The sequence below is a fragment of the Dermacentor silvarum genome, chromosome 3 (genome assembly GCF_013339745.2).
Source record: "Dermacentor silvarum isolate Dsil-2018 chromosome 3, BIME_Dsil_1.4, whole genome shotgun sequence".
Classification (NCBI taxonomy): Eukaryota; Metazoa; Arthropoda; class Arachnida; order Ixodida; family Ixodidae; genus Dermacentor; species Dermacentor silvarum.
This window is the reverse complement of record NC_051156.1, coordinates 175,473,663-175,497,680: the sequence shown is the minus strand read 5'-3', so window position 1 is coordinate 175,497,680 and position 24,018 is coordinate 175,473,663. Positions and strand designations below refer to the sequence as shown.

Sequence of the window (24,018 nt, the reverse complement as noted above, 5' to 3'; positions counted from 1 at the left end):
CTTTCCTCGCTGCTCTTCTAATGTTGTTGCTGCTGATGCTGCCGCTCCACTACCTTTGACGCACTGTAACAATATATACAGGTCATATTCAATTATGAGCACCATTTGAGAGGTCTCAACGCAAATACCAGCGCGCGAAGTAGTACGAATGACCCTACCGAGCAGTATCGCCAGCACTTTCCAACGGCGCGACTTTGATGCGGCCCAATCCACTTCTATCGCCACGCCGCCACAGTATTTTTCGACGTCGGGCACCCCACTGCAAAGCATGCGCCGCCCCAGCTGCTCGTCCCACTCAACCGTATTCTAGTACACTCTAGCCGAAGCGCAGCCACGACCACTGATCTCCACGCCACGACCGGTCGTGAGCGCAGCGCATGGATGGAGTAAATGCAGAAAGAAAGCTTCTCGTTCCTCCATGGTGCAGCGTAATGCGCTGCTGCTAGGCGGCCGGTTGAGAACATGCGTGTAATCCAAGGATGGACGCAGTGCCATACTTCAGCTGCGTGACGAATTATCTTATCTTATCAGTAATCGTTTTCCCAATTCGCCTTTGAAGAATCAGCTAGTCGCCAACGCGCCTACACCGCGCTGAAAGCATTAATTAGATTGGTTTAGGTAAGGAATACAGCGGCAACCTTTGATTTGGGGCGACTTCGGTCTTTCTGGACTTTTAGATTCTGTTCAAACAACGAAAAATACGACGGAAGAAGAAAAGGGAAGTACACAGGAGTAGCACTGCTAGCTTCAAGCTGCGCCGGGGCAACAGGTTTTTCCGAGTCGAGACGCGCGAGGATAACTCGCTGCACATTACATGCACACCACCAGAAAGTCCGAGCCCGGCCCGGGCCCGTGAAAAAACTGCCTTACCCGGCCCGACCAGCCCCACAGGCCGGGCCGGGCCCGGGCTTTCGGGTAAGCCCGAGCCTGTGCAGTGCTCTAGTTCAAACTACCCTAAATTTCATAGAACACGTTATTGGCTCCCAGACAAAGAAGCTTGCTGATCTGGAGGACAGAAATTGGTGATCAAACATAACTATTCATGGTATATATCTGAAGGCCCCGAGGAAAGAGAAGCGATTCTCAAGCAAGAAGTTCTTACAGAAAGAATGAGGCATAGGCTGAATGTACAATGCAAATCTATAGGCCGCATTCACAGGCTTGGGCGACGAGGCCTCAAACGTCCGGTCATCATCTATCCGCAAAATTTGAACGAAAAGAAGCTGACATTCGAAAACTGCAGCGAGCTTAAAGGATCAGGCATGTCTATTCAAAATGACTACTCGCAAGTGACGCTAGAGGAAGCTTCTGTGGGAACGTTCGACAGCCGAGAAACTGCAGGGTAAGAAAGTACGCTTAGTGAGACAAAAACTGTACGCGTCAGGAACGTGAACCAACACTCCCAGCACCCCGAGACATGATGCCCTTGATAAGTACTTGCGTATAAGCTACTTAAACGCAAACGTAATCAACAAAACAGAACCTCTAAGAATCTAAGAAGCCAACATACAATAAAACCAAGGACAACATAGGGGAAATTACTTGCACTTATTAATTGAATTAAAGAAATGATAAATTAATGAAAATGAAAACGGATGAAAAAACAACTGTCCGTAGGTGGGGCACGAACCCACGTCTTCGCATTACGCGTGCGATGCTCTCACCATTGAGCTACCGCGGAACTGTTTTCCCATTCACTTTCTGAGGTATTTATGTTTTACAACTAGAACAAACCCTGGGAGTGTTAGCCAGCGCCACCACTCACAAACCATAGGGCGGATGTTCCACATCCACCCTATGGTTTGTGCTAACACTCCCAGGGCTAACACTCCCAGGGGCTATAACTCCCAGGGTTAGTTCTAGTTGTAAAACATAAATACCCCGGAAAGTGGATGGGAAAACGGTTGCGCGGTAGCTCAATGGTGAGAGCATCGCAAGCGTAATGCGAAGACGTGGGTCCGTTCCCCACCTGCGGACAGTTGTTTTTTCATCCGTTTTCATTTTCATTTATTTATCATTCCTTTAATTGAAGTAATAAGTACAAGTAATTTCCCGTATGTTGTCCTTGGTGCTATTGTTTGTTGGCTTCTTATGATATATTGAGTGTATGTAATATAGTAACAATTTCTCACATTTCACAAAGCAGCGAATAATTTCATTTGTAGTGTTTATTCATCTCCTAATCTGTTAGCTGGCAATGCTGTCTTCGTTACAATATCTTAAAACGACGTTGCTACATGTAAGTTTTCACTGTGGCAAACAGTTTCAACGGAGCAGGAGCCTCTGCCAGGCCTCGATGCATATTGCTCCTGTCGCCGTTTCTGTAAAGCTACAGAAGAAATAAAGACTTTCACTTCACTTCATTTGCTCTTCTGCGTTCCGTAAATTATATTCTTTATTGCATAAGCTTAAAAATTCACCCCTGAGTGTGAAATTACTTGCGTACACATCAATAATTAGAACGATACTTGAATATGCATGCGTTGTTTTGGACCCATTTACTAAACACAGTATTACCCGTCTCGAAAATTAAGGTACAGAGGAAAGCAGTAAGGTTCATTAATTCAAAATTTTCTGCGTATGACTCACCCACTGCACTGTAAAACAATTTACACCCCTAAGGGTTTTTTTTGAGTGTCTATAACTAACCCCCTAGCATCCTTGAAAACGCAGGTTTTTATAGGGAATTACGCCCTTATGATGGTTCTTCTAATTTGCAATAACACCCTATCCCTTGAGGGTGTATTGAACAATATATTACCCTTTGACCTATGGGGTGTAAGGGTGTGATGACCATTATAATTGCCTTTGCTATGAGGGTGTTGAAATATGGTGTGCTGTAGCAGGTGCATATGTACTTCATTGTATGTTTCCTAAGTCTACTGTCAGGCCAACACACAGGAATGTTATGTATGGTGTGCTTATTATAGGTGTTTACAAATGCAGGGCACAACTTTGGGAGAAAACTACAATCACAAGTGAGTGTCTTGCCTGAAATAGTCACATGTACCACAAATACAGAAACATTGACTGCATGCAGGGTCATTTATTTTAGCCTCCTGTACAAATTTATATCTTGAACTAAGCCTTGTGTGTGGTGACGAATCTTCTGGTCATGCCCCGTTGAAGAACACTTGCATCCAAAACCATGTTTCAGGGCACAGATGAGGCTAGTGATGCCTTTGTGTAGCTTGCTTCCAATGTGCAAGGGCGAGCCATCATAGATGAAGCCATTTCTTCATTTATCACTCGAGCCGTCTGCTTCTTTTCTACCTGCAAAATGATTTTTTGCAGTTTGAAAGTCAGGAAAAGTGCATGTGACATGACAAGTACGGCTTCTCTGCATGATTCACTTTAATATTTCAAGTTCACGTGAAGACAAGGATAGAAAGAACACATCCACAGATAGTGCTTACTTCCAAGAAATTCTTATATGGAAACCATAAAGCATTTAATAATGCCACATCCTAAACATAGGAGAGACAGACTACATGATTATATTACAGCAATAGCGCTGGACAGTGTTTTTGTTTACGACATGTGAACCAAAAGTACAATTTAGCATGTAAACAAATAAACATGCTCATTTTCAGCTCAATCAATCGCTCAATGGTTCCTTTAATGAATCAATGGTTCCTTTAAAAGCACGTTACACAAAAATGTTAGTTGAAAGCATTACTTTGAGTATAACTTGAAGCAGCGTGAAGAAGACGAGGACACGAATTGAAAATAAACACAACAGGACGAGTGCTGTACTGCCAACTGGAAATTTTATTGAAGGAACAACCAGCTCTATAACATGTCAAAAAACACGAAAAAAAAAGAAAAGAAAAAGGTTGAAAGGCAATCCGACTGCATACAAGTAGACGTGCTTATCTAGAAAATTTATCTAAAGTTTTGTTACACTGAGTGACGGTGCCCTTACACATATAACTCCTGTTTTGGTGATGTAGTAACCTTCTACAATCTCCTTTTTTGCTCTTTGCATGCTTCGGAAACCTAGTGTCACCGAATAATGGGGTATATGTGCGTTTATTGCAATGCTTAGTTAAATGAATACCGTTCCTGTTTTTTACATTGTCTTTATGCTGCCTAGCTTTATAATGAAAACATTGCCCGGTTTGTCCTACGTACACTCGTCCGCATTTTAACGGTATCTTCTAAACGACATGAGAGGTGCACTGCTCGTGTTTCCAATTTTTCATAGCATCACATAGCTTCAAGAGTTTGCAGGGAGCGGAAAACACTAGCTTGATTTGGTGCCTGTTCGTCACTTTCTTAAGATTATGGGATAACATGGGAACATATGCTATTACGTGAAAAGGTCTCTCTTATTTTTCCTGTATTTCGATTTTATTCTCGAGCGCTTTATTTTTTGCAGGAGTGTTTCACACACAGCTCTGATGACAAAATATGGGTAGCCGGCTGTTTTAAGGCGCTCTATCTGCTGTAAGAGGCAATTTTTCATTCGGTGCTCACAGGACTTGTTCATTGCGGCTTGAATACATGAGATGGCTATTCGCCTTTTCACGAGTTTTGAATGGGCACTGTCATAGGGAAGCAAGCCTTTCTTTACCTGGGTTGATAAGCCCAGCAAACGTGTTGATTTGATGCAAATTAAATATGAATATCCAAGAGCTGAATGCTACATTATGCGGGCTTTTCGAAGGTGAACTCTAGTCCCTCACCGTATGCACTAAAAATTCTCAGAATATTTTTCACTTCTTCTTCAAATCAATAGCTTTAGAAGCAAGTAGTCGTCGACGTAGCGGTAAATGTGAGTAACTGGGGAGTCAACTAAAATGGTGCAAATACGTTTCTTAATGCTAGATAAAAGTATATATATATATATATATATATATATATATATATATATATTGCTTTTTATTAACCTGTGCATTTTCTGTACATACCAATGTATTCATTATATTTGTGCCACCCTGCTAAAATCACCACATGGTGATTGCAGTATTTATAACATAAAATAAAAAATCAATAAAGTATGACTATAGCTATATATTTTTATCTCGCAGTTCACCTTTGAAAAGGCCACATAATATAGCATTCAGTTCTTGGATATTCATGTCATTTGCATCAAATAAACATGCTTGCTGCACTTATCAACCCACGTCAGAGAAAGGCTTGCTCCCCTATGACAGTGCCCATTCAAAACTCGTGAAAAGGGGAATATCCATATCATGTATTCAAGCTGCAATGAACAAGTCCTGTTGCAACCAAATAGAAAATAGCCTCTTACAGCAGATAGAACGCCTTAAAACAGCCGGCTACCCATATTTCGACATCAAAGCTGTGTGTGAAACACTCCTGCAAAAAATAAAGCTCTCGGGAATAAAACTGAAATGCCGGAAAAGGAAAAGGGTCCTTTTCACGCAATACCATATGTTCCCAAGTTATCCCATAATCTTAAGAAAGTGACCAACAGGCACCAAATTAGACTAGTGTTTTCCGCTCCCTGCAAACTCTTCAAGCTATGCGATGCCATGAAAAATTGGAAACGCCAGCAATGCACCCCAATCACAATAAAAATTCACCAAGTGCATCTCTCACGTCGCTAACAAGATACCGTTAAAATGCGGACAAGTGTACATAGAACAAACTGGGCAATGCTTCAATGATGGAGCTAGGCAGCATAAAAACAATGTCAAAACTGGTATCCATTTAGCTGCGCATTGCAATAAATGCCCATGTACCCCATTGTTCGGTGACGCTAGGTTTCTGAAACATGCAAAGAGCAAAAAAGAAAGAAAAAGTTTAAGTTTACTACATCACCAAAGATAAATGTGTGTGTGCAGCATCACTCAGTCTAACAAAACTTAAGATCCATTTTCTAGATAAGCACCTCTACTTGTAGGCAGCACGCATGCCTTTCAACCTTTTTTTTTTGACATGTTATAGAGCTGGTTGTTTCTTCAATAAAATTTCCAGTTGGCCGTACAGCGCTCGTCCGGTAGTGCTTGTTTTCGATTCTTGTCCTCGTCATGTTCGCGCTGCTTCAAGTTAGATTCAAGATGAACCAACTCACCCAAATCAAGTTGTCATTACTTTGTTTTCTGTTTCTCCGTTCTCTTTATGCAAAGCATCAATAAGCTGACTTGCACTTTGTTCTTAATCCCTGACCAACACAGTGGCTGGTAACAAACCCCTTTGTCATAACTATTCGGCATCTCTACTTAAAAGCAGCCCTGCCTACACCTTCTGACATCGTCTTATAGACATATCCACTAAGCAATCACGTAATCCAGCTGGTAATTTTATTACTGACATTTTCGCTATGGACCTTACGAGCAAGAACTGTTTAGCATCTTATCATTTAGATGCTTTTAGCAAGAAATAAATAAATATACGGTGCTTAACAGAAGTTTAGCTATTTTAACCAAAGCACAGTTGAAACCCTTGATGTATGAAGCTCAGTTAAGTTTGCCATCCTGTGATTTCAATTGATCTTCCTCGTTATCTAATTTTCAGTTATGTATCAATGAAATTTTTTAATGGCCAACTTGTCCGGTCTGCGTAATGCAGAAAACTGCAAGCGCACTTCTCAGAGTTGTTAAGGCATTCTGAAATGTGATCATTAGGCTGCTGGCAAACTAATGACATTCTATAGAGACACACAGTGAATTTAAAAGACATGTTTCAGTGAGCCTTATTGCATCAGCCAATGACCAGCGTAGCTAGCCTGATCAGCCTGGAAATATTTTGTAGCTTATAAGCATAGTGCATTTCACTTAGACATTTAGGACCACACAATTTTGTTGAAATCACTCTAGCGTCTTGAAATCAGCTAGCGTCCCTGCCAGTTTGGTGCTACTCATGCAACACACTGTCGCATGACTTCAATAAAGCAGTACTGCACAATTAAAGATTTTTTTTTCTGCTCACAGTGTCCAGTGATGTGCAGTCAACTTTAGCAGCTGAGATAATTAGTGTTCCTGCAGGCAAATATAAGAATATACTGAGATAATTGCCAAGCAAATACAATTATGTGGGTCTTGCTTACAACCAGTTAGAGCATATGCTCTACCTTTTGCCAGGTTTGTTCTCCACGTCAGACCAGCACACGACTTGCGCAGCAAGGACTTTTTGCATGCACGAAGATATTTTATGAGGTTATGGTGGTGTCAAAGCATGTCATCAATTATAAGCATTTAAAACTATTTCATGAAACACTTCGAATGCCTAATTTGCTTTGTATAAAGTTAGCAAAGGCACCAATATTGAATTTATCGCATTTGGTTGACATAACTAGTACAGCCTGAAAAAAAAATTGTCATAAAAGAAAACTTGGCCTTCAACCTCAGGACAATTCTGCCTGTCAGGTATTATCGTTTCTTCAGAACTTATTTTCTTATGCGAAGTTCAACCCATCAAATAAACTTAACTGAAAAACAAATTAAGAGCAGGAGCAACATCTCTCAAGGTACATGCATCAAAGGACTCACGGCATCATACACATTATCTTTAAGAGGAGCTTTAGCTTGGCCCCAACTCAGATGCCGCCTATTCAAATACTTGTAAAAGGTAAAAATGCCTTTCTGAGATCAGCACTGGGCTGGTTTTAATGAAATTTGTTGCATTTGAGAGAGAAAGTCTTACGACTGCTGCAAGCGAAATTACGATTTAGGGCTTGAATGTTTTAAATGACAGTTTCAAAAATTGGTAGGTATGAAAAAAAATAGAAGCACTAAGTTTACAATTCGGTAGCTCTGCACCGTGAACAGAATTCACAGTACTGTATATTACATGTGTTAGAGCATCCAGAGCGGATAAGCGTTATATGTCAATTTATATCTTACGTGATTTGTTACATAGCTTACAAAGGTTCTGCAAAAGTTCTACTCACATATTAGTGGTTTATTTTAGTCATGTATAATACATCCATTTTGTCTGCTTTATATTTACTATTAGGTGCAATTTACAGAACTGCGGTATCGCTTTTCATTGCTGAGTTACAGATTTGTAAACACGATAGATCTGTTTTCTGAGAATTTGCGATTTTTTCCATCTTTATTAAAAAATTGACGACCTAACTCAAAAATTCACAACTAACAGTCACTAGATTTAAACTTTTTTTTAAAGGCAGCTAACCCCATCAAATTCTGTGCACTGGTTGCCTCGAAAAACAATTTCTCCTTTCCCATGTATTTGAATAGGAGACGGCAAGCTAAAGCTTCCTCTTAAGGTGCAAGTATAGTCTTTTTTTTTTAGACAAACTGCATGTAAAATTTGTTGAAGCGTATAAATTTAGCTGTCACCGCTATGGGAAAATAACAAGGTGAGAAAAACGTGTTGGTGCAATTTCAGCTATTATGTACAGCAACAATAGGTAAAGCATAAGAAGTCTCACTGCTAGTGTGCCCTAGCTCCATTAAGTTCCATTTGTCATATCCACTCCCATCCTGGTGGCAACAGAAACAGGAAGACAGAGGCACGGTTTAGAAAGCAGACCAGAGGAGCTGATATCCTAGTTGACATTAAGAGCATAAAAGGGAGCTGGGCACGCCATGTAATCCGTAGTGCAGATAACCGGCAGCATACTGAGTTACGGATTGGATGCCAAGGGAACAGAAGTGTAGTCGAGGACTGCAGAGATAGGCTGTATGATGAAATTAAAGGGTCCCTGAAACGGTTCGGATACCTTTTGTAGATGCGTAGGGTGCAGCTACAGTAAAACATTCGCGTCACAATTTAAGTGAAGCACCTCATATTTAGAGAGTTACGGACCATTACAAGTTACCCTCCTCCCTAGCCATGCATTTCCTCCTCAACTCGCTCGCCGAGTGATCGGGGCTAAGCTCCACCTGCGCTGGTTCTACGTCATGTTGTGACGTACGTTGTCGTCTATTTCCGGTTGTCTTGGAGCCAGGGCCATGATTTTGTAGCGATGCATTATGACTTATTCTGTACTAGTCTTATCATCCACCGCTCACGGCCGGCTGATCCCGTTGATAACGCGAGCGGACCGTCACTCTGACCACTGACAAAGCGCGATAAGCGCGAAAAGGCATTATTACCGGAAAGGCATCGCTACAAAATACCGGACCAGCGCACGAAGGCTCGCCAACCTCTCCGCTAGCTGCCCGGCCGTCGATCCCCAGCGAGAGCGATTCAGCAGCGTGCGTTGCGAGCGTTCTGTCGCAGTGCCGAGCGTGTCCAGTATTCCGGTAACCACAGGTGAGCTGGGTGTTTTGACGGATAGCCAGAGGCGTAAACAAAGCCCCTCCATACCGCTGTGATGAAGGAGCTTCGTAGACGTACGTGAGCGGCCTGATCGGCATGCGCGGTCCAGCCATCTGGTGGTGCAGAGCTTAACCAGCCAAAAACAGAGCTAATGTCGAGGATGGATCCCGCCGGAAAAAAAAAAAAACGTGCACTTCACTGTTCAGACCAACTGGAAGCGGTTTTCTCCTTTGCCACGAATCACGGCCGTCGTAGGCACTAGGCATAGGCACCCTGCAATGCAGTTTGAAGAACAGGGTGCGCCATCTGGCGACCCCAGCAAGAAGCTTGAAGGCGTTCGCGCGCATGGGCCTTTCTTCGCTGCCATTGCTCAGCGCGGGTACAGCGTGGTCTTTTTGAGCTTTTGCCTTTCGCGTCCGAAATACCTGCGCCTGTTTTCTCTAGTTTAAGATCCGATGGCGTCATCAGAACCGTGTGGTCGCACCCCTGTGAAGAAGAAAAGTGGGCGCAGGTACTGCTCTGTCAAAGACTGCCACAGTCGCGAAGGGACACCAGGCGTGAGGCTGTACAGTTTTCCGTCAAAGCCTTGGGAGAAGTCACGAAGGCAAAAATGGATTATCGCCGTGCGACGAGTCAAGTAAGTGAATTCATATTTGTAAACAGAAATCGCTGCACGTTACCAAAGCAGCCAAGGACGAGGTTCATTTTTCAGTTAGCAGCAATCGGGTAACAGTGAACCGGTAGTTTTTACGAGGCGGTCGCGTAATGTCACAGTTTATTGTTTGATCAATGTTTCGCGGTTTGTAGGTTGATAATATTCTTGCATACTTTTGGTTTAAAATTACGGAAATCGTTCTGACGAAATAAATGACATGCAATACGATATTTGGAACTAGTTTGCGACGCACTGTTCTCTCCCGACTTGTGGCATTTGTTTTTTGAGAATGACGATGAAACTACTCGTAGCCGTGTTCATTGCAAGGAATGAGAAACTTCATGTTCACCGGAAGCCGCCCTCCGTTATGGTCGTGTTTTATTTTATTTCGATGTTACATAATCTTCGCGGCGTTGTCGTGGTTGACGCCGGCGGACAAGAAACGCCAAGGGTCCTGTGCTATCATGAGCGTTTCCTGTCCGCTGACCACATTGCGTTGTTCATTAATGTTATTTATTCCTGGAATAAGGGACCCTACCACCTCGACTGCCAAGTCACTTCTTCAAATAAAGGTTCATTCATTCATTCATTCATTCATTCATTCATTCATTCATGTTGTATTAGTGCATAATCTACTGCACATTAAAAATGACGAAAATTTGTTGCGGCGCTCAAGCAGGGGAGAAAACAGTGTGTATTAAGTGTGTGAGGTTAGTAATACTTAGACAAATAATTTTTAAAGTGCAGCGTGTTGTCCAGCTGTTTTAATCATGAACCTTTCATTGATTGACACTGCTACACCTGTTGCATCAGATGGATGGTAATTACTCATGTTTTACTCATTTCAGTTTTGAGGACTCCTCTAGCTGGCAGCCTAATCGAGATTCGAGGGTGTGTTCCAAACATTTTGTGAATGGCGAGAAAAGCACAATTGAAAGCCACCCAGGTTATGTACCAACAATATTCCCGACCGTGTACAAGAAGAGGTCCACTTCATCTACTGCTCAGCTGGCTAGATTTAATAGGTAAGCTTCTCTCTGATGTGCTACTTGGGCTTGTTTGCATCAAAAGCTGGGACTCTTCAATATGTTACATCTTTTCCCGTTTAGCTTTGCCATGATGCAGTTGTCTCTACAAGTAAATGTGAATGCATGCATGTAGATGTGCCCAAAACAAAATCCTTGTGTGTTTACAAAAAGCAGTGACATCCAAGCTTCTGTTAAATGTGCAGGTGGAAGCAGCGGCACTCTGGGTCATCTGCATCACTGGCTACTCCTGCATCAGCTGATTCCCCTGGACCAGCTTCTCCCTACACAGCTGAGACAGGAGCCATTGGTACCAGCAGCCTTACCACAGTTGATCTAGCAACTAGTACAGACCTGTTGTACGAGCGGAGCTCGACAGAGGGCTTGGATCTACTGTCCACTGTCGCTGCTGAGCTTTGCACTGCAGTAAAATCTGTGGTAAGCTCCTGAAAATTTCGGAAACTGAAGTTGAATGCCTGAAATTGTACAGCTAAATATGTTCTTCGCTCTTATACCATGCTCAGTTACGCCTCCCTGTGTAGCATAGGCAGCAAGTTAGCAGTGTTGTACTCTTATTGCTCATTCCCTTCTCATTTTTTCAGTGCAGCACTTGATGCACAATATGTGACAGCATTTTTCTGGATCGGCTAGTTTGAAATGTTTGTTTATCATCGATAAAGTTTTGTGTTATGACTGATAAAAATGAGGCTGCCACTGTAACCCAACATGGATGTATTTATTCTTTCTTACTGCATTTTCACGCAGGAAACACAAACTGAAGAAAGAAGCGTGTCAAGCAAGAATTTCTCGGTGTTCATGTGCTTCATTAGTGAGTCAGGGACATCAACTCAAGTGACACATCTTGAGACATGCGACAACAGTGTGCAACACAAGCCAGAGGTCAGTAGCAGGCATAGTGGCTCTGACCACAGAACCAGCTACTTCTCCGGCTACGACAGCATCGCTAAATCTGCAAATGCATTGCAAGACCTGTGCAGTGTCAGCAAAGAAGTGTTTGCAATGCTTCTGAGCATGCTTCCACCTTCAGAACGAAAATGTGACGTCACTGCTGAGAATAGGCTTCTTTTGTTTCTTTTGAAGTTAAAGCTTGGAATCAGCTACTCATCACTGGCTATTCTCTTCTCGGTAAGCGAAACGTCGGCATCAAGGCATTTCAAGAGTGTTCTCAAAACGCTCGCGGTGGCCACTAAACAATGGATTTTTCGCCCCCCACCAAGAGTGATTCAGGCCACAATGCCAGACAGCTTTAAGATGCATTATCCTAGCTGCACTATGATTATTGACTGCACAGAAATACGTACAGAGCAGCCACCAACTGTGCAACAAGAACGAGTCTTGTACTCAAATTACAAAGGCGCATATACGCTGAAGTTTTTAGTGGCTGTAACACCAGGAGGAATGATTTGTTTTTGTTCAAAAGCCTATGGTGGTAGACTGTCTGATGCCCACATTACAGTTGATTCTGGTTTCCTCGATCTTGTTCAACCTGGGGATACAGTTCTTGCCGATAAGGGATTTCCAGGCATCCAGACAGTTTTAGGAAACCAGAATGCTGTTCTTGTTATGCCTCCATTTCTCCATGCCTCTCAGTTTACGCCAGAGGAGGTTAGGGACACTTACAATATCGCTCAAGTGCGGATACATGTCGAACGAATGATTCAGAGGATTAGAATATATAATGTCTTGAACAACAAAGTACCAACTGAGCTTATCCCATGCATGACGGATGTCTTTCATGTCTGCTGTGTGCTAGCAAACCTCCAGCTCCCAATAATTAAGCGCAAAGAACAACAACAGTCATTTGTCGTGTCTGCATCATGAACAATCGACTTTGCCTCACTCTGGATTACACAAAATGAAATGAATGAATGATGGGGGAGCATCAGTGCGCTAGGCACCATTTCGATAATAGGACTTGTCTTCGTCTAGGCTGGCCGGGGGTTTCGACAAGTGCTCTTGCCGAAACATTAGCTAGTGGACTGAGGCCTTCATAGCTTTCTTATTTTGCTCTGTGTTGCCAAGGATCTCATCTGCCATGGATACTCACTTTGCATTATTTGTTTGAGCTATTTGCATTTTATTGTTTCGAAATTGGACGTGGTCATTGAGAAACACCGTAATGGTGGGCTCCGGATTAGTTCTTATTTCATTGCGGTTCTTTAGAGTGCACTGATATCGCAGAGCACACAGGCATTGACCAATTTTTGCACACTGTTGGTGCCATTTCCATGCAGCTTAGGTCATCTATGATGTTCCATTAACAAACTTCTGTCTCGTGTTGCATTGTGTCACTTACTTGAGCTTGAAATAGGTGAACCGAGCATGTTCTGGAGCGTTGAAAATAGATGTGTGATGCTGTACAGTGGAAAAAGAGCCTGTTTTTGTTTTTTGTGTGTATAAACTTAAGGGACTGGGTTGAGCTGTTTGATGTAGAGAAGAAAAAAAGGTACTGTACTGGGAACATTTGCGAGTTCTGCGTAGTCACCTGCCTTTACTTGTCAGTGAATTTTGTGTACATGTGACTTACTCTTATGTTTTCCACTTTTATATTATGCAATCCTGTTTTGCATGATATTTTTGGTATTTGATGTCATTGCCATTAGGCACTTACGTTTTGAAGTCTGTCCTATTGCCTCCGAATGCGATTGCATTTCAACCTGCTTTGGATGCGCTAGCTTTAGTTCAGAATAATAACTGTTCCAGCAAGCAGCAGCTTATTGTTTAGCTTCATCGTCGTCATCATCATCAGTCTATTTTTATGTCCACTGCAGGACGAAGGCCCTGTGACCTCCAATTACCCCTGTTTTGCGCTAGCTGATTCCAACTTGTGCCTACAAATTTGATGACTTCATCAGGAAATTTGTTTAGCTTAATATTTGCGAAAAGCATGCCCTTCTAGTGCAGCTTCTCAAATGCTGCATTAACTTGCCAACTTATGTTTCTAGTGTGACTGCTTTCAGTGTTGTGCACACATGAAGCAGCAGAACTAGTGAACAAATGACATGTTAACTCTTAATTTTTTTTTCTAAGATTGTCAATACCATATACCACTATGTACCTTTAGGATATAGGCATTTTCTTCGGTTGTGCAATAAAAGTGAGAAATGTGAAATGCTTTTTTTTTCATTGTGTTTTGCGCACGAAGTATAGTAGTACAAACAAATCTCAGTGAGCACATGCTTTATTTCGCTGCAGCTGCAGCAGGCAGAAGGTAAGTAAAATAAAATCTTTCAAGGGCTGGGATGCTCTCGTAAAGAAAGGTATCATCCCTACTGACTTCAATAATGACATTTTGCCTGCTGGAATATACAAAAAAGTAGCACTTTTGTACATTCAACAAGTACAGTAATATCTGTACTTGAGTGAAATATCTGTGCGTTGTCTTCAGTCTTCGGTTGCTGCCTGTTCCCTGGATGTAGTCTAGGATGCTCTCTCCCGAGCTGTCGAACATGTCTGCTTCTTTACACTTGTGGGGACACTTGATTTCCAAAAGGCATGTTTCCCCAGACAGGCAGAACATGCCATCAGGGCTGCCACACAGCCAAGGCTGATCCGGGTGTATGAGCAAACCCATCTGAAAAAGTTACAATTACCTCACTGCCAGGCACTACAAGCACTCAGTGATTGTCGTAGCTTGTCACAGGCATCCATAATGACCAATAATGCTAGTCTGTACAGTATCCCCTCCACAGTTTAGTGCAAGTTTCATCATATTAAAACATCTGTCCCCATGTTGAAGTTTATGCCGCCCAAAAGGGTAGTGCTTTAGTTTTTTTTTTTTTTGGCTTTGAAGGTTTTGTCTCTCTCAAGTGTTCATTGTAGAGCACTGAACACCAGACTAAAGTTTGATCTCACCTCCACAACTTCAACACCTAGTTGACGCTCAAACTCCATTCGAGCCAGGGGTTCTGTACGGAGTCCTGTTGTTGAAGAAATAAAAAAAATAGCTTTAAACTTGGCATTGTACAATTAGAATACACATCACTAAAACAAGAATGAAAGAGGTCGACAACCATTTGCAACTACATGTACATGGTTTCTGTTCTGTGATTGTTTTTAAGTGCTGTGTATTCCACTAGAAAAACCTTGTACTTTATACACACCATAGGCCGTGGCCTCTGTAGAAAATGGCCTTGAGTTCAGGATGGCCCTGGCAACCTCCTCAGGGCTCCGTCGGGCATGGAGTATTGTGTGGCTAGTGGTACTGCTTATGCGAAAGTTCTTTTCTTTGTGCCACCTAAATTAGAGTTAACATACCCAATATCAGAAGAATGAAGAGTACATGTAAAGAGCAACAATGTCCTCTGTCACTGATGTTTCCATACCTTAGACAGCTTGACTGGCCCATGGGGGCCACACATAGGTCTGACAGTGACTCACAGACAATATTTGTCTGATAAAACTCCTTCTGCTCTTGCGTCATGAGTTGTACGTAATCCTTTGCTGCTACACTTAGCTTCGGGTAGGTGCCTGATATCTGCAGCACATGCAAGGCGTTGCAAGGTGCTGGAAGCAGCTGGATAATTTTTTCGAGCTGTGAAACCCGCCTGGCTTCTTGTTCTGCTTCAATGCTGATTAAGTCTGCCTCACTCCTCGCCATCTCTTGCAGTGCTTCCGTAAATGGCGATACAATGCCCGGGAAGTGCTTCAATGCATAAAATGGGGACAGCTCTGCAGGCTGTTTGTTTCCTACAAAGGGGCTCTTGTATTCTGGGAGCAAGAATGACAAAATTCATTGCATATTAAGCAATAGCTAATCAGTGTGCTTAGCACAGAACCACATAAAAAGTGACAGCTATGAAGGTGATAGCCTGAGAAAAGATGCATTAACAGAGCACTATAGTGATAAGGATGACATGAGATAACAGATGTTTCATGCAATCAGTGCTGTAGTCAAAATTAGCAGCACACGTACTATAAGGTACGTTAACAGCGCAAGGCCACCAGAGGGGACAGAAGAGAGAAGAGAAGGCTGACGTACGTACTATGCACATACTATGCAACAGCAATACAACCAAATGCATCGTACTTCCAAACAATTCTTCAATGCTGGCCTTATCATTTAGCTGCGGCTTCCCTCGTGGCTTTCCCCATGCCTGTGGTGCACTTGTGCAGGACGCATGATCAAATTCATTCAAATAGAAAGCAACTGCAGCACAGTGCTTGCAGTTACCCATGCTGCCGTAGCGGCACGTGCATTTGCCACTTTCGATTGTGCGGGGCTCAGTCAGCTGCGAATCGGAATCAGAAGAACAGGCAGCTGAATCATAATGCGAGACCAAATAAAAACAAAGAAAAGTGAAGTCGGGGCCGTAACAAGCATTGAACGCCGGAAACAGTCGGCTAATGCATTTCTCGAGCCTTGTTATATCGCACATGCACAAAAGCATACTTAGGCGACATCGTTTTGTTTACTTACTTTGAGGTCCACTTGGTATACGTGCTTGCTTTGCTCCGACAGACATTTTGCAGAAATCTCAGACCCGTCAACCTCCCGGACACCGAACACATGGTTATTGTCCAGCAAGCGGCGTCCTTTCCGCAGTAGCGATGGCCGAAAATACTCGTCGAGGCCGTGGACCGGCTTGAAACCGCAATGCAGAACCCGCGACATCGCGGGTAACTTGCGTCTCTCTCCGGGTGCTGCCGAGTGAAAACGTTCGCGAGCAAATGCAGTTGCGGTGCAACGTTGATAACAGTTCAAATGTCGCAAGCACAGTCGGAAGCAACCACGGAAAGTAGGGCTCGAAGGGCGCTGACACACGGTGGCAAAGTTTCGTTTCCCGGTGGAGCGCCTGCGTGATTGGGGACGCCTCCGTTGGTGGCGCGGATAGCAGCGCGCTGGTGGCGCCGCCCGACGATTGTAGGTTCCCTATAGCAGACACGGTCACAAAGAAACACCGATGTTGTAGGCCACTACTGCTTTTCTTTCTCACGCATGTCGCGTCACCTTCAGTTCGAACGCTCACTTTGCGTCGATGACCACAAAAGTACACTAAAACAACTAGATGCTGCAACTAAACGCCGCCAGAAACCAATCTAATTACTCACAAATTCAGGACCGTCTCGGAAAACACACACACATGCAGCCCGCCATGTGACTCAGTAGCGACAGCTGTGACACCTGTCGGTGATAGTTACTGCGATTTCGGTTTCGCTTTGAAAGCATAAAAACAAAGCTTTTACACTGCGTGTGTATATTTCTCTTTTAGCTATTCATTCTACGCTACTCCTAAGCTATTTTCTGTGCTTACAGGCAGTTTCACTGGACTTTAGCTGCATAAGCATTAGCTGATATGAAATTACATGGCAGGACAGGGGGGGGGGGCTATTGTTTTCGTGTAACTAAATATACCAGATAAGTGAGTGCGTTTATTTATTTATTTTTTTTGCTTGGACGTTTATCTGTAAGGCGAGGTGCCCTTTCTGATTCTATAAGATGCTGAGCTGCTTACGAGTCTGTTTTCTTTTATCCTCCGAGAAATAAATATCTTTAATTGGTATTTTGAAGACGTTCACAATGCGCATGTTTCTAAAGTGGTATACTCACGAAAATAGTAAATACCTTAACGAACTGCAAGGTATAATAGTTATAATTTCTAGTACTCCATACGCGCGCCTTTCATACCCGTCTCACCAGGAAAGACACGCGAGTCTCGCGCTGGTCTGCATATGCCCGACACCGCGAACGTACTTGGCAGGCGGGAAATTGCGTGCACGCTTTAACAATGCCTCGACACTGGCCAGTGAACAAAGATCAGGCCTGCAAGTCACCGCAAATTTCTGGAACCTCATTCTATCTACAATGATTGGCTCAATGTCCTATCCGTGCATGCATTCATATTGTCTGCAACTTGAGAGGGGAAATATTTGAGTAAATTGCGCTACTTGTCAGTATTGTAAATACTGTATGCATTTCATATTGTATACGCTGGTTATCAGTGGCGTAGCCAGAAATTTTGTTCGGGGGGGGGGGGGGGGGGGGGGGGGGGCTCAGGTTGCAGCGCGGCCTCCTCCTTATAGAATTTGTGGAGGGATCAAATGCATGAACAATAACTGAATTGCCAATGCCATTGTATATTAGATGCTGTAAACGAATTATTGAGTGCTACGCACTGTCAAGTAAAATGTGTATTTTTTCATAAAAGAATATATTCGTATGCCCCAAAAATTGTGGCAGAAATCACTGATATCAATGCTTCCGCGTTTTCTTTTGTCTATTTAATAAGTAAAGAAAATATCACACGAACTTTAGAACAATATCAGTTCGAAACCAGCAAAGCAGTGCATGCAGCTGATATGAAAAACGTAAAGGCCATGAAATGAATAAGTTGAGGAAAAATATTTTGATGAATCGTTGTCATTCAAGAACCTTGTTTACATTTTTGTACATATGCAACGGTGCCAACGGCCATGAAAAAACTCAATGACCCTGTCCCTCGTTGCAATAGACTGCGCAGGAGCAGCTGTAACCGGTCGTGTATTGTAATTACACCGAGATTATACTCGCAACAGTGAGTGCGAATACAAAGTAGTAGTTCTGCAAAATATACATGAGAAATGCGAAGATAGAATGGAAAAAACAAATGCGAAGATACAACTCGCTAAAGGCCAAAAAAGAGTCGCTGGAAAGAAAGTTCACTGCTTGTATGCACAAAACCTCGCAACGAGATATTTAAAAATACGTATAAGTCTCCAGTAAATCTACCTATTTAAGCAAACGTCGCTGTATAAAATCTGTCAAACAAGACAAATAAACATTTTGCGCAGTCACAGATAGCGGGGGGGGGGGGGGGGGCGTTATAACCCCCCCCCCCCCCCAGAAGCCGAGTTAACCCCCTTTTTTGAGTACTGCAACTAAGATGTAAGACGCGCAACCGTCTGCACACTCGCAAACTTGCGCAAAACGCGCATTTTTTGACAATTTCCCGGGAAGACATTGAAATTAGTGCATTTAGATAGTATTGTCGCAAGATGCGAAAAACGGCACACAGAACGACGGTGGTGCGACAGCAAACACAGGCTCTATATTGAAGGCCCAGCAATAATTGTCCGCGCCAACTTTAACTTCTTCGGCGAGAGAGATGCTTGCGCTCGTGTCCATCCCTTCATTGTCTTCTTTAGTCGTGACATTGCCTCCCTTCTAAGAAAGCATCGTCCCGATGCTTTATCGTGACGACGCCAGGATCTTTCCACGCGTACGCTGCAGTGATTTCATTCGGACAAATAAGGCTTCATCCGGACGACGTGCACAATCTCCGGTGTATGCCGTCGACGCCTTGAGGAATGTGGACTATCGGAAACGACTTCATAGTTGACATCAGAGAGACGTCGTATGACTTTATACGGACCGAAGTACCGCCGCAGTAGTTTCTCTGAAAGGCCACGATGGCGAACGGGAGTCCAGACCCAAACTCTCTCTCCAGGCTCGTAGGAGACTCTTCGGTGGCGAAGGTTATAGCGCCCTGCATCGTACTCCTGCATCGTACTCCCCATTCGAACCTGCAAGTACAGAAGATGACGACGCTACAGCGTTTGTTGCCGTTGTCAACACGACTACGCTTGCACAGCAGCAACGCGAAGACCCAGAATTGGAGCCCATTATTAGCTTCCTGGAGGGTCGCACTTCCACTCTGCCAAAACGCTTTGGAAGAGGAGTTCCATCGTTTTGCTTACGCAACGACGTCCTCTATAAAGTGAACTTTTCTCCGAACGGCAGCCCCTACTTGCTCGTCGTCCCACCATCTCTCAGGAATGAAATATTGCAGGCATGCCATGATGAAGCAACATCCGGCCATTTGGGCTTCACACGAACGCTTTACAGAGTGAGACAAAAGTATTACTGGCCAAGATTGACGGCGACCGTTCAACAGTACGTCCGTACATGCCTTGATTGCCAACGGCGGAAAGTGCCAGCCGTCAAACCAGCAGGCTTCCTCCATCCCATCGAAGTACCCAGAACTCCATTTGCACAAGTCGGAATGGATCTGCTAGGCCCATTTCCAACTTCTGCTACGGGACACCGATGGATTATCGTAGCCACGGACTATCTAACGCGCTACGCCGAAACCAAAGCCCTGCCGCGGGGAACGGCCTGTGAAGCAGCTCGATTTTTTATAGAGAATGTTGTACTGAGACATGGCGCCCCCACAGTATTAATAACTGACAGAGGAACTGCATTCACAGCCGAGCTATTGGGCACAGTTTTAAGACTTAGTGGCACATCTCATCGGCAGGCAACGGCGTACCATCCGCAAACGAACGGACTCACGGAGCGCCTCAATAAGACACTTGCGGATATGCTTTGCATGTATGTTGATGTGGAGCATAAAAACTGGGACGAGATATTGCCATATGTCACCTTTGCATACAATACGGCTCAGCAGGAAACAACGAGGATGACACCGTTCCGCCTTCTCCACGGTCGCGATGTCACAACCATGCTCGACGCAATGTTGCCGCATGAACATGGATGCGATGGCGTCGAAACTGATGCTGACTACATCACTCAGCGTGCTGAAGAAGCCCGACAACTTGCACGCATACGTATTCGTCGGCAGCAGGAGTACGATGCAGGGCGCTATCTTACACATCGTCTTCGAAGATACGTAAATGCTCACGTCGCTGATCGACACAGGGTACGGCCAAATCTGCATTCATCCAAAACGTGACCGACCTGTCCGGAATGTTTATAATAGCGCCGTATTCGTGCAGAAAATCCATTCCCAGTATCACGTCTCTGCAGCACTCCAGCAATATAACGAAAGTTGCAACAAACGTCGAGTTACCAATATCAATTCTGGCTGTGCATTTGCCTGTAGGGATCATCAATTGACCTCCCGCCGTTCTTATGTGGGGACCAGTCCATGACGTCTTGACTTTATTAAGGTTATCGGAGAGTTTCTGGCTAATTATTGAGAAATCGGCCCCAGCATCTACTAACGCGGTTACTGGGTGTCCGTCTATGAAAACAGCGAGGTCGGCACTTACGACTTCCCTTGGGGTCGGCAGAGGCATATTGTCCGATTGCACAGATAGTGTTGGGGGTGTTGAAGCATTTTGACGGTCGGCAACCTCCCCCCCAAAGGTCGCTTCTGTTAGTTTCCCCGACGAGGGCTTGGGGACCTGCCGCCCCTGACTACATCGGCGTAACTGCGACCTTGCGGCGAAGAGCTCGGTGCAGGTGACGGAGAGCGGGTTCGACGAGTGAACGGATGTCCTTGTGGAGCAACATCGTCACCGTAGCGCCTGTTTTCGAAGCGAACTCGAGGAAAGGTGGGTGGAAAGCTCTGGTATCCGGGGTCACGATACGGGCAAAAGCGGTAAACGTGGCCGGCTTCTCCACAATGAAAGCACAAAGGACGGCGGTCGACGGTGCGCCACATTTCCGTCCTGCGAACAAATGGTCGACTTGTGGGCGTCCTCTGCGGCCAAGCTGTAGTTGTCTGCGGAGGGAAGTAGGCCGATGTTTCCACAGGTACACTAGGTTGCGTGGTCAGTGGCTGCGCGTTGTACGGCGGGGATGCCGGCTCGTTGAAAGCACGAGCCATTGGTTGTGAGTTGTAGGCTGCTGCTGGAGGAGGACGATGAACAGCCGATGCGTAGTTCAGAGACCGTTGGTCTGGTAGGGATTCGGGCAACGAGAATGCCTGCCTGATTTCTTGTCGCACAACCTCTGCTACAGAAGCCCCGACTGACTCCTGCGGGGTCACAAGGAGGTTGCGAATCTCTTCACGAACAACCTCCCGGATGAGCTCACGAAGCTCATTGCCGGCAGCCAGAGCAGAAACGTTGCTCGAGGCGTTGCCTGGGCGATCGAAGGGTCGGCAACGTTGTTGCAGTGCTCGTTCGATGGACGTAGCTTCCGAGATGAATTCCGCAACGGTTGTCGGTGGGTTGCGAAGAAGACCGGCGAAAAGTTGTTCCTTGACGCCTCGCATCAGATGGCGGATTTTCTTTGCTTCCGGCATCTCTGGGTCAGCGCGGCGGAACAGGCGTGTCATGTCCTCCGCAAACATGGCGACGCTCTCATTCGGTTTCTGGATGCGCGACTCGATTAGTTGGTGGGCAGAATCGCGACGATCGTTGTTTGCGAAGGTGGTGGAAAGCTGCTGTCGAAACTCATTCCAGGAAGTCAGTGTGGCTTCCCGGTTCTCGTACCACGTACGAGCGCTGTCCGCCAGAGCGAAGTAGACGCGTGAGAGTTTTTCTTCTGCAGTCCACCGATTCGCCTTGGCGACTCGCTCGTATTGCGCGAGCCAATCTTCGACGTCCTCGTAAACATCACCATGGAATGTCTCGGGAGTCTGAGGATGCTGCAGAGTCACCTGAGAAGGTCCTGCTGTTGCCATATCGTTAGGTAGAGGTCCGGTTGGTGGGGAGTTGTCCAAGAAGATTACCTCCGGGCTGAGGCCCCGCAGTCGGCGACTGTAGCGGTGGACAGGAGTGTCCACTGGAGGAACTGGTTGCGGGTTAGAACTGGGCGTTGCACTCCGCACAGGAGTTCCGGGCATCAGAGAGTACCCAGCACCTCCACCAGTGTCGCAAGATGCGAAAAACGGCACACAGAACGACGGTGGTGCGACAGCAAACACAGGCTCTATATTGAAGGCCCAGCAATAATTGTCCGCGCCAACTTTAACTTCTTCGGCGAGAGAGATGCTTGCGCTCGTGTCCATCCCTTCATTGTCTTCTTTAGTCGTGACAGTATTTACAAACTAAGGCAAACTGTGAAACCTTCCCCCCCCCCCCTGGCAGAGATCATGGGTGCACTACTGCTTTACGCAAGCAAAGACCGACGATCCAGAAGAGCAAAACTATCACAAATCGCAATATGTACTCGGCCCATGCGGCGGTCGCGACAGCGCCATATGGGCAGAATAATAGCGGAATAATGCAGAAATCAGTACGCAAATATGCCTGCACAGCGCCCACAATTATTCTGCACCCAAAATTAAAGGAGGGTATAGGCTCCGTACAGTGAAGTTTGCTGCGATTGCTGCGCCATCTGTCGCAGCGCCGCCAACAATAATGAGACGGCCAAAGCGCGCGGGAGTATTCGTAGGCGCAGCGTCGATGGTGCTGTTCGGTCTTTTCTGGCGTTGAGACAATGTCATCCTTCAGCTCGACTAATTCGAATCCATCGACTGAAAGCGTACGGAAAAGGAACAGGAACAAGTGCCGGTACTGCTGCGTAAAAAACTGCCACAGCCATGAAGGCCAGCCTGGCGTGAATTGTACCGATTTCCTGGTCGCCCGTGGGAGCAAGAACGACGAAAAAGATGGACTGTTGCTGTTCGAAGAGTTAAGTAATTGTGAAAACAGCGTTTTGCTAGTGTCAATGTAACCATATGCTTTAAGGTCTAGCCAGGTCTAGCTGCTTGAGGTTCTGCAACTGTATTTGTGTGACAGTGACAAGCATGAATATGCAGAAGACAAAGATAATGTTCAATAGCCTGGCAAGGGAACAAGAATTCAGGATCGCCAGTCAGCCTCTAGAGTCTGTAAAGGAGTACGTTTATCTAGGTCAATTACTCACAGGGGACCCTGATCACGAGAAACAAATTTACAGAAGAATAAAATTGGGTTGGAGTGCATACGGCAGGCGTTACCAAATCCTGACTGGGATGTTACCACTGTCGTTGAAAAGAAAAGTGTACAATCATTGCATTCTACCGGTGCTAACATATGGGGCAGAAACTTGGAGGTTAACAAAGAAGCTCGAGAACAAGTTAAGGACCACACAAAGAGCAATGGAACGAAAAATCTTAGGACTAACGTTAAGAGACAGGAAGAGAGCGGTGTGGATCCGAGAACAAACGGAGATAGCCGATATTCTACTTGACATTAAGCAGAAGAAATGGAGCTGGGCAGGCCATGTAATGCGTAGGATGGATAACCGGTGGACCATTAGGGTTACAGAATGGATACCAAGAGAAGGGAAGCGCAGTCGAGGTCGGCAGAAAACCAGATGGGATGATGAAGTTAGGAAATTTGCAGGCGCAAGTTGGAATACGCTAGCGCAAGAAAGGATAATTGGAGATCGCAGGGAGAGGCCTTCGTCCTGCAGTGGACATAAAATATAGGCTGCTGCTGCTGATGATGATGATGATGACAAGA

At 44.9% G+C, this 24,018-nt stretch overlaps 1 protein-coding gene across 2 annotated transcripts; it reads left to right on the top strand.

Annotated features, from left to right (window-relative positions):
* Positions 1-9,467: 9,467 nt before the first annotated feature.
* Positions 9,468-13,018, top strand: LOC119445041 (peroxynitrite isomerase THAP4-like). 2 transcript variants are annotated; one of them, XM_037709367.2, is made up of 4 exons: positions 9,468-9,835; positions 10,702-10,878; positions 11,085-11,316; positions 11,644-13,018. In XM_037709367.2, the coding sequence occupies exons 1-4, from the start codon at positions 9,654-9,656 to the stop codon at positions 12,718-12,720; spliced, it is 1,668 nt and encodes a 555-aa protein (XP_037565295.1). In that variant the 5' UTR covers positions 9,468-9,653; the 3' UTR covers positions 12,721-13,018. The 2 variants fall into 2 exon arrangements, with proteins under 2 accessions (XP_037565295.1, XP_049519886.1); XM_049663929.1 differs by lacking the exon at positions 11,644-13,018 and having other exon boundaries at positions 11,085-11,493.
* Positions 13,019-24,018: the final 11,000 nt, after the last annotated feature.

What these genes read in the sequence shown, in the direction of transcription:
- LOC119445041 (XM_037709367.2), top strand. Translation starts at nt 9,654, where the DNA reads ATGGCGTCATCAGAACCGTGTGGTCGCACCCCTGTGAAGAAGAAAAGT. An exon ending in ATCGCCGTGCGACGAGTCAA is followed by an intron (nt 9,836 to 10,701) that starts GTAAGTGAATTC and finishes TACTCATTTCAG; the next exon opens with TTTTGAGGACTCCTCTAGCT. An exon ending in GCACTGCAGTAAAATCTGTG is followed by an intron (nt 11,317 to 11,643) that starts GTAAGCTCCTGA and finishes ATTTTCACGCAG; the next exon opens with GAAACACAAACTGAAGAAAG.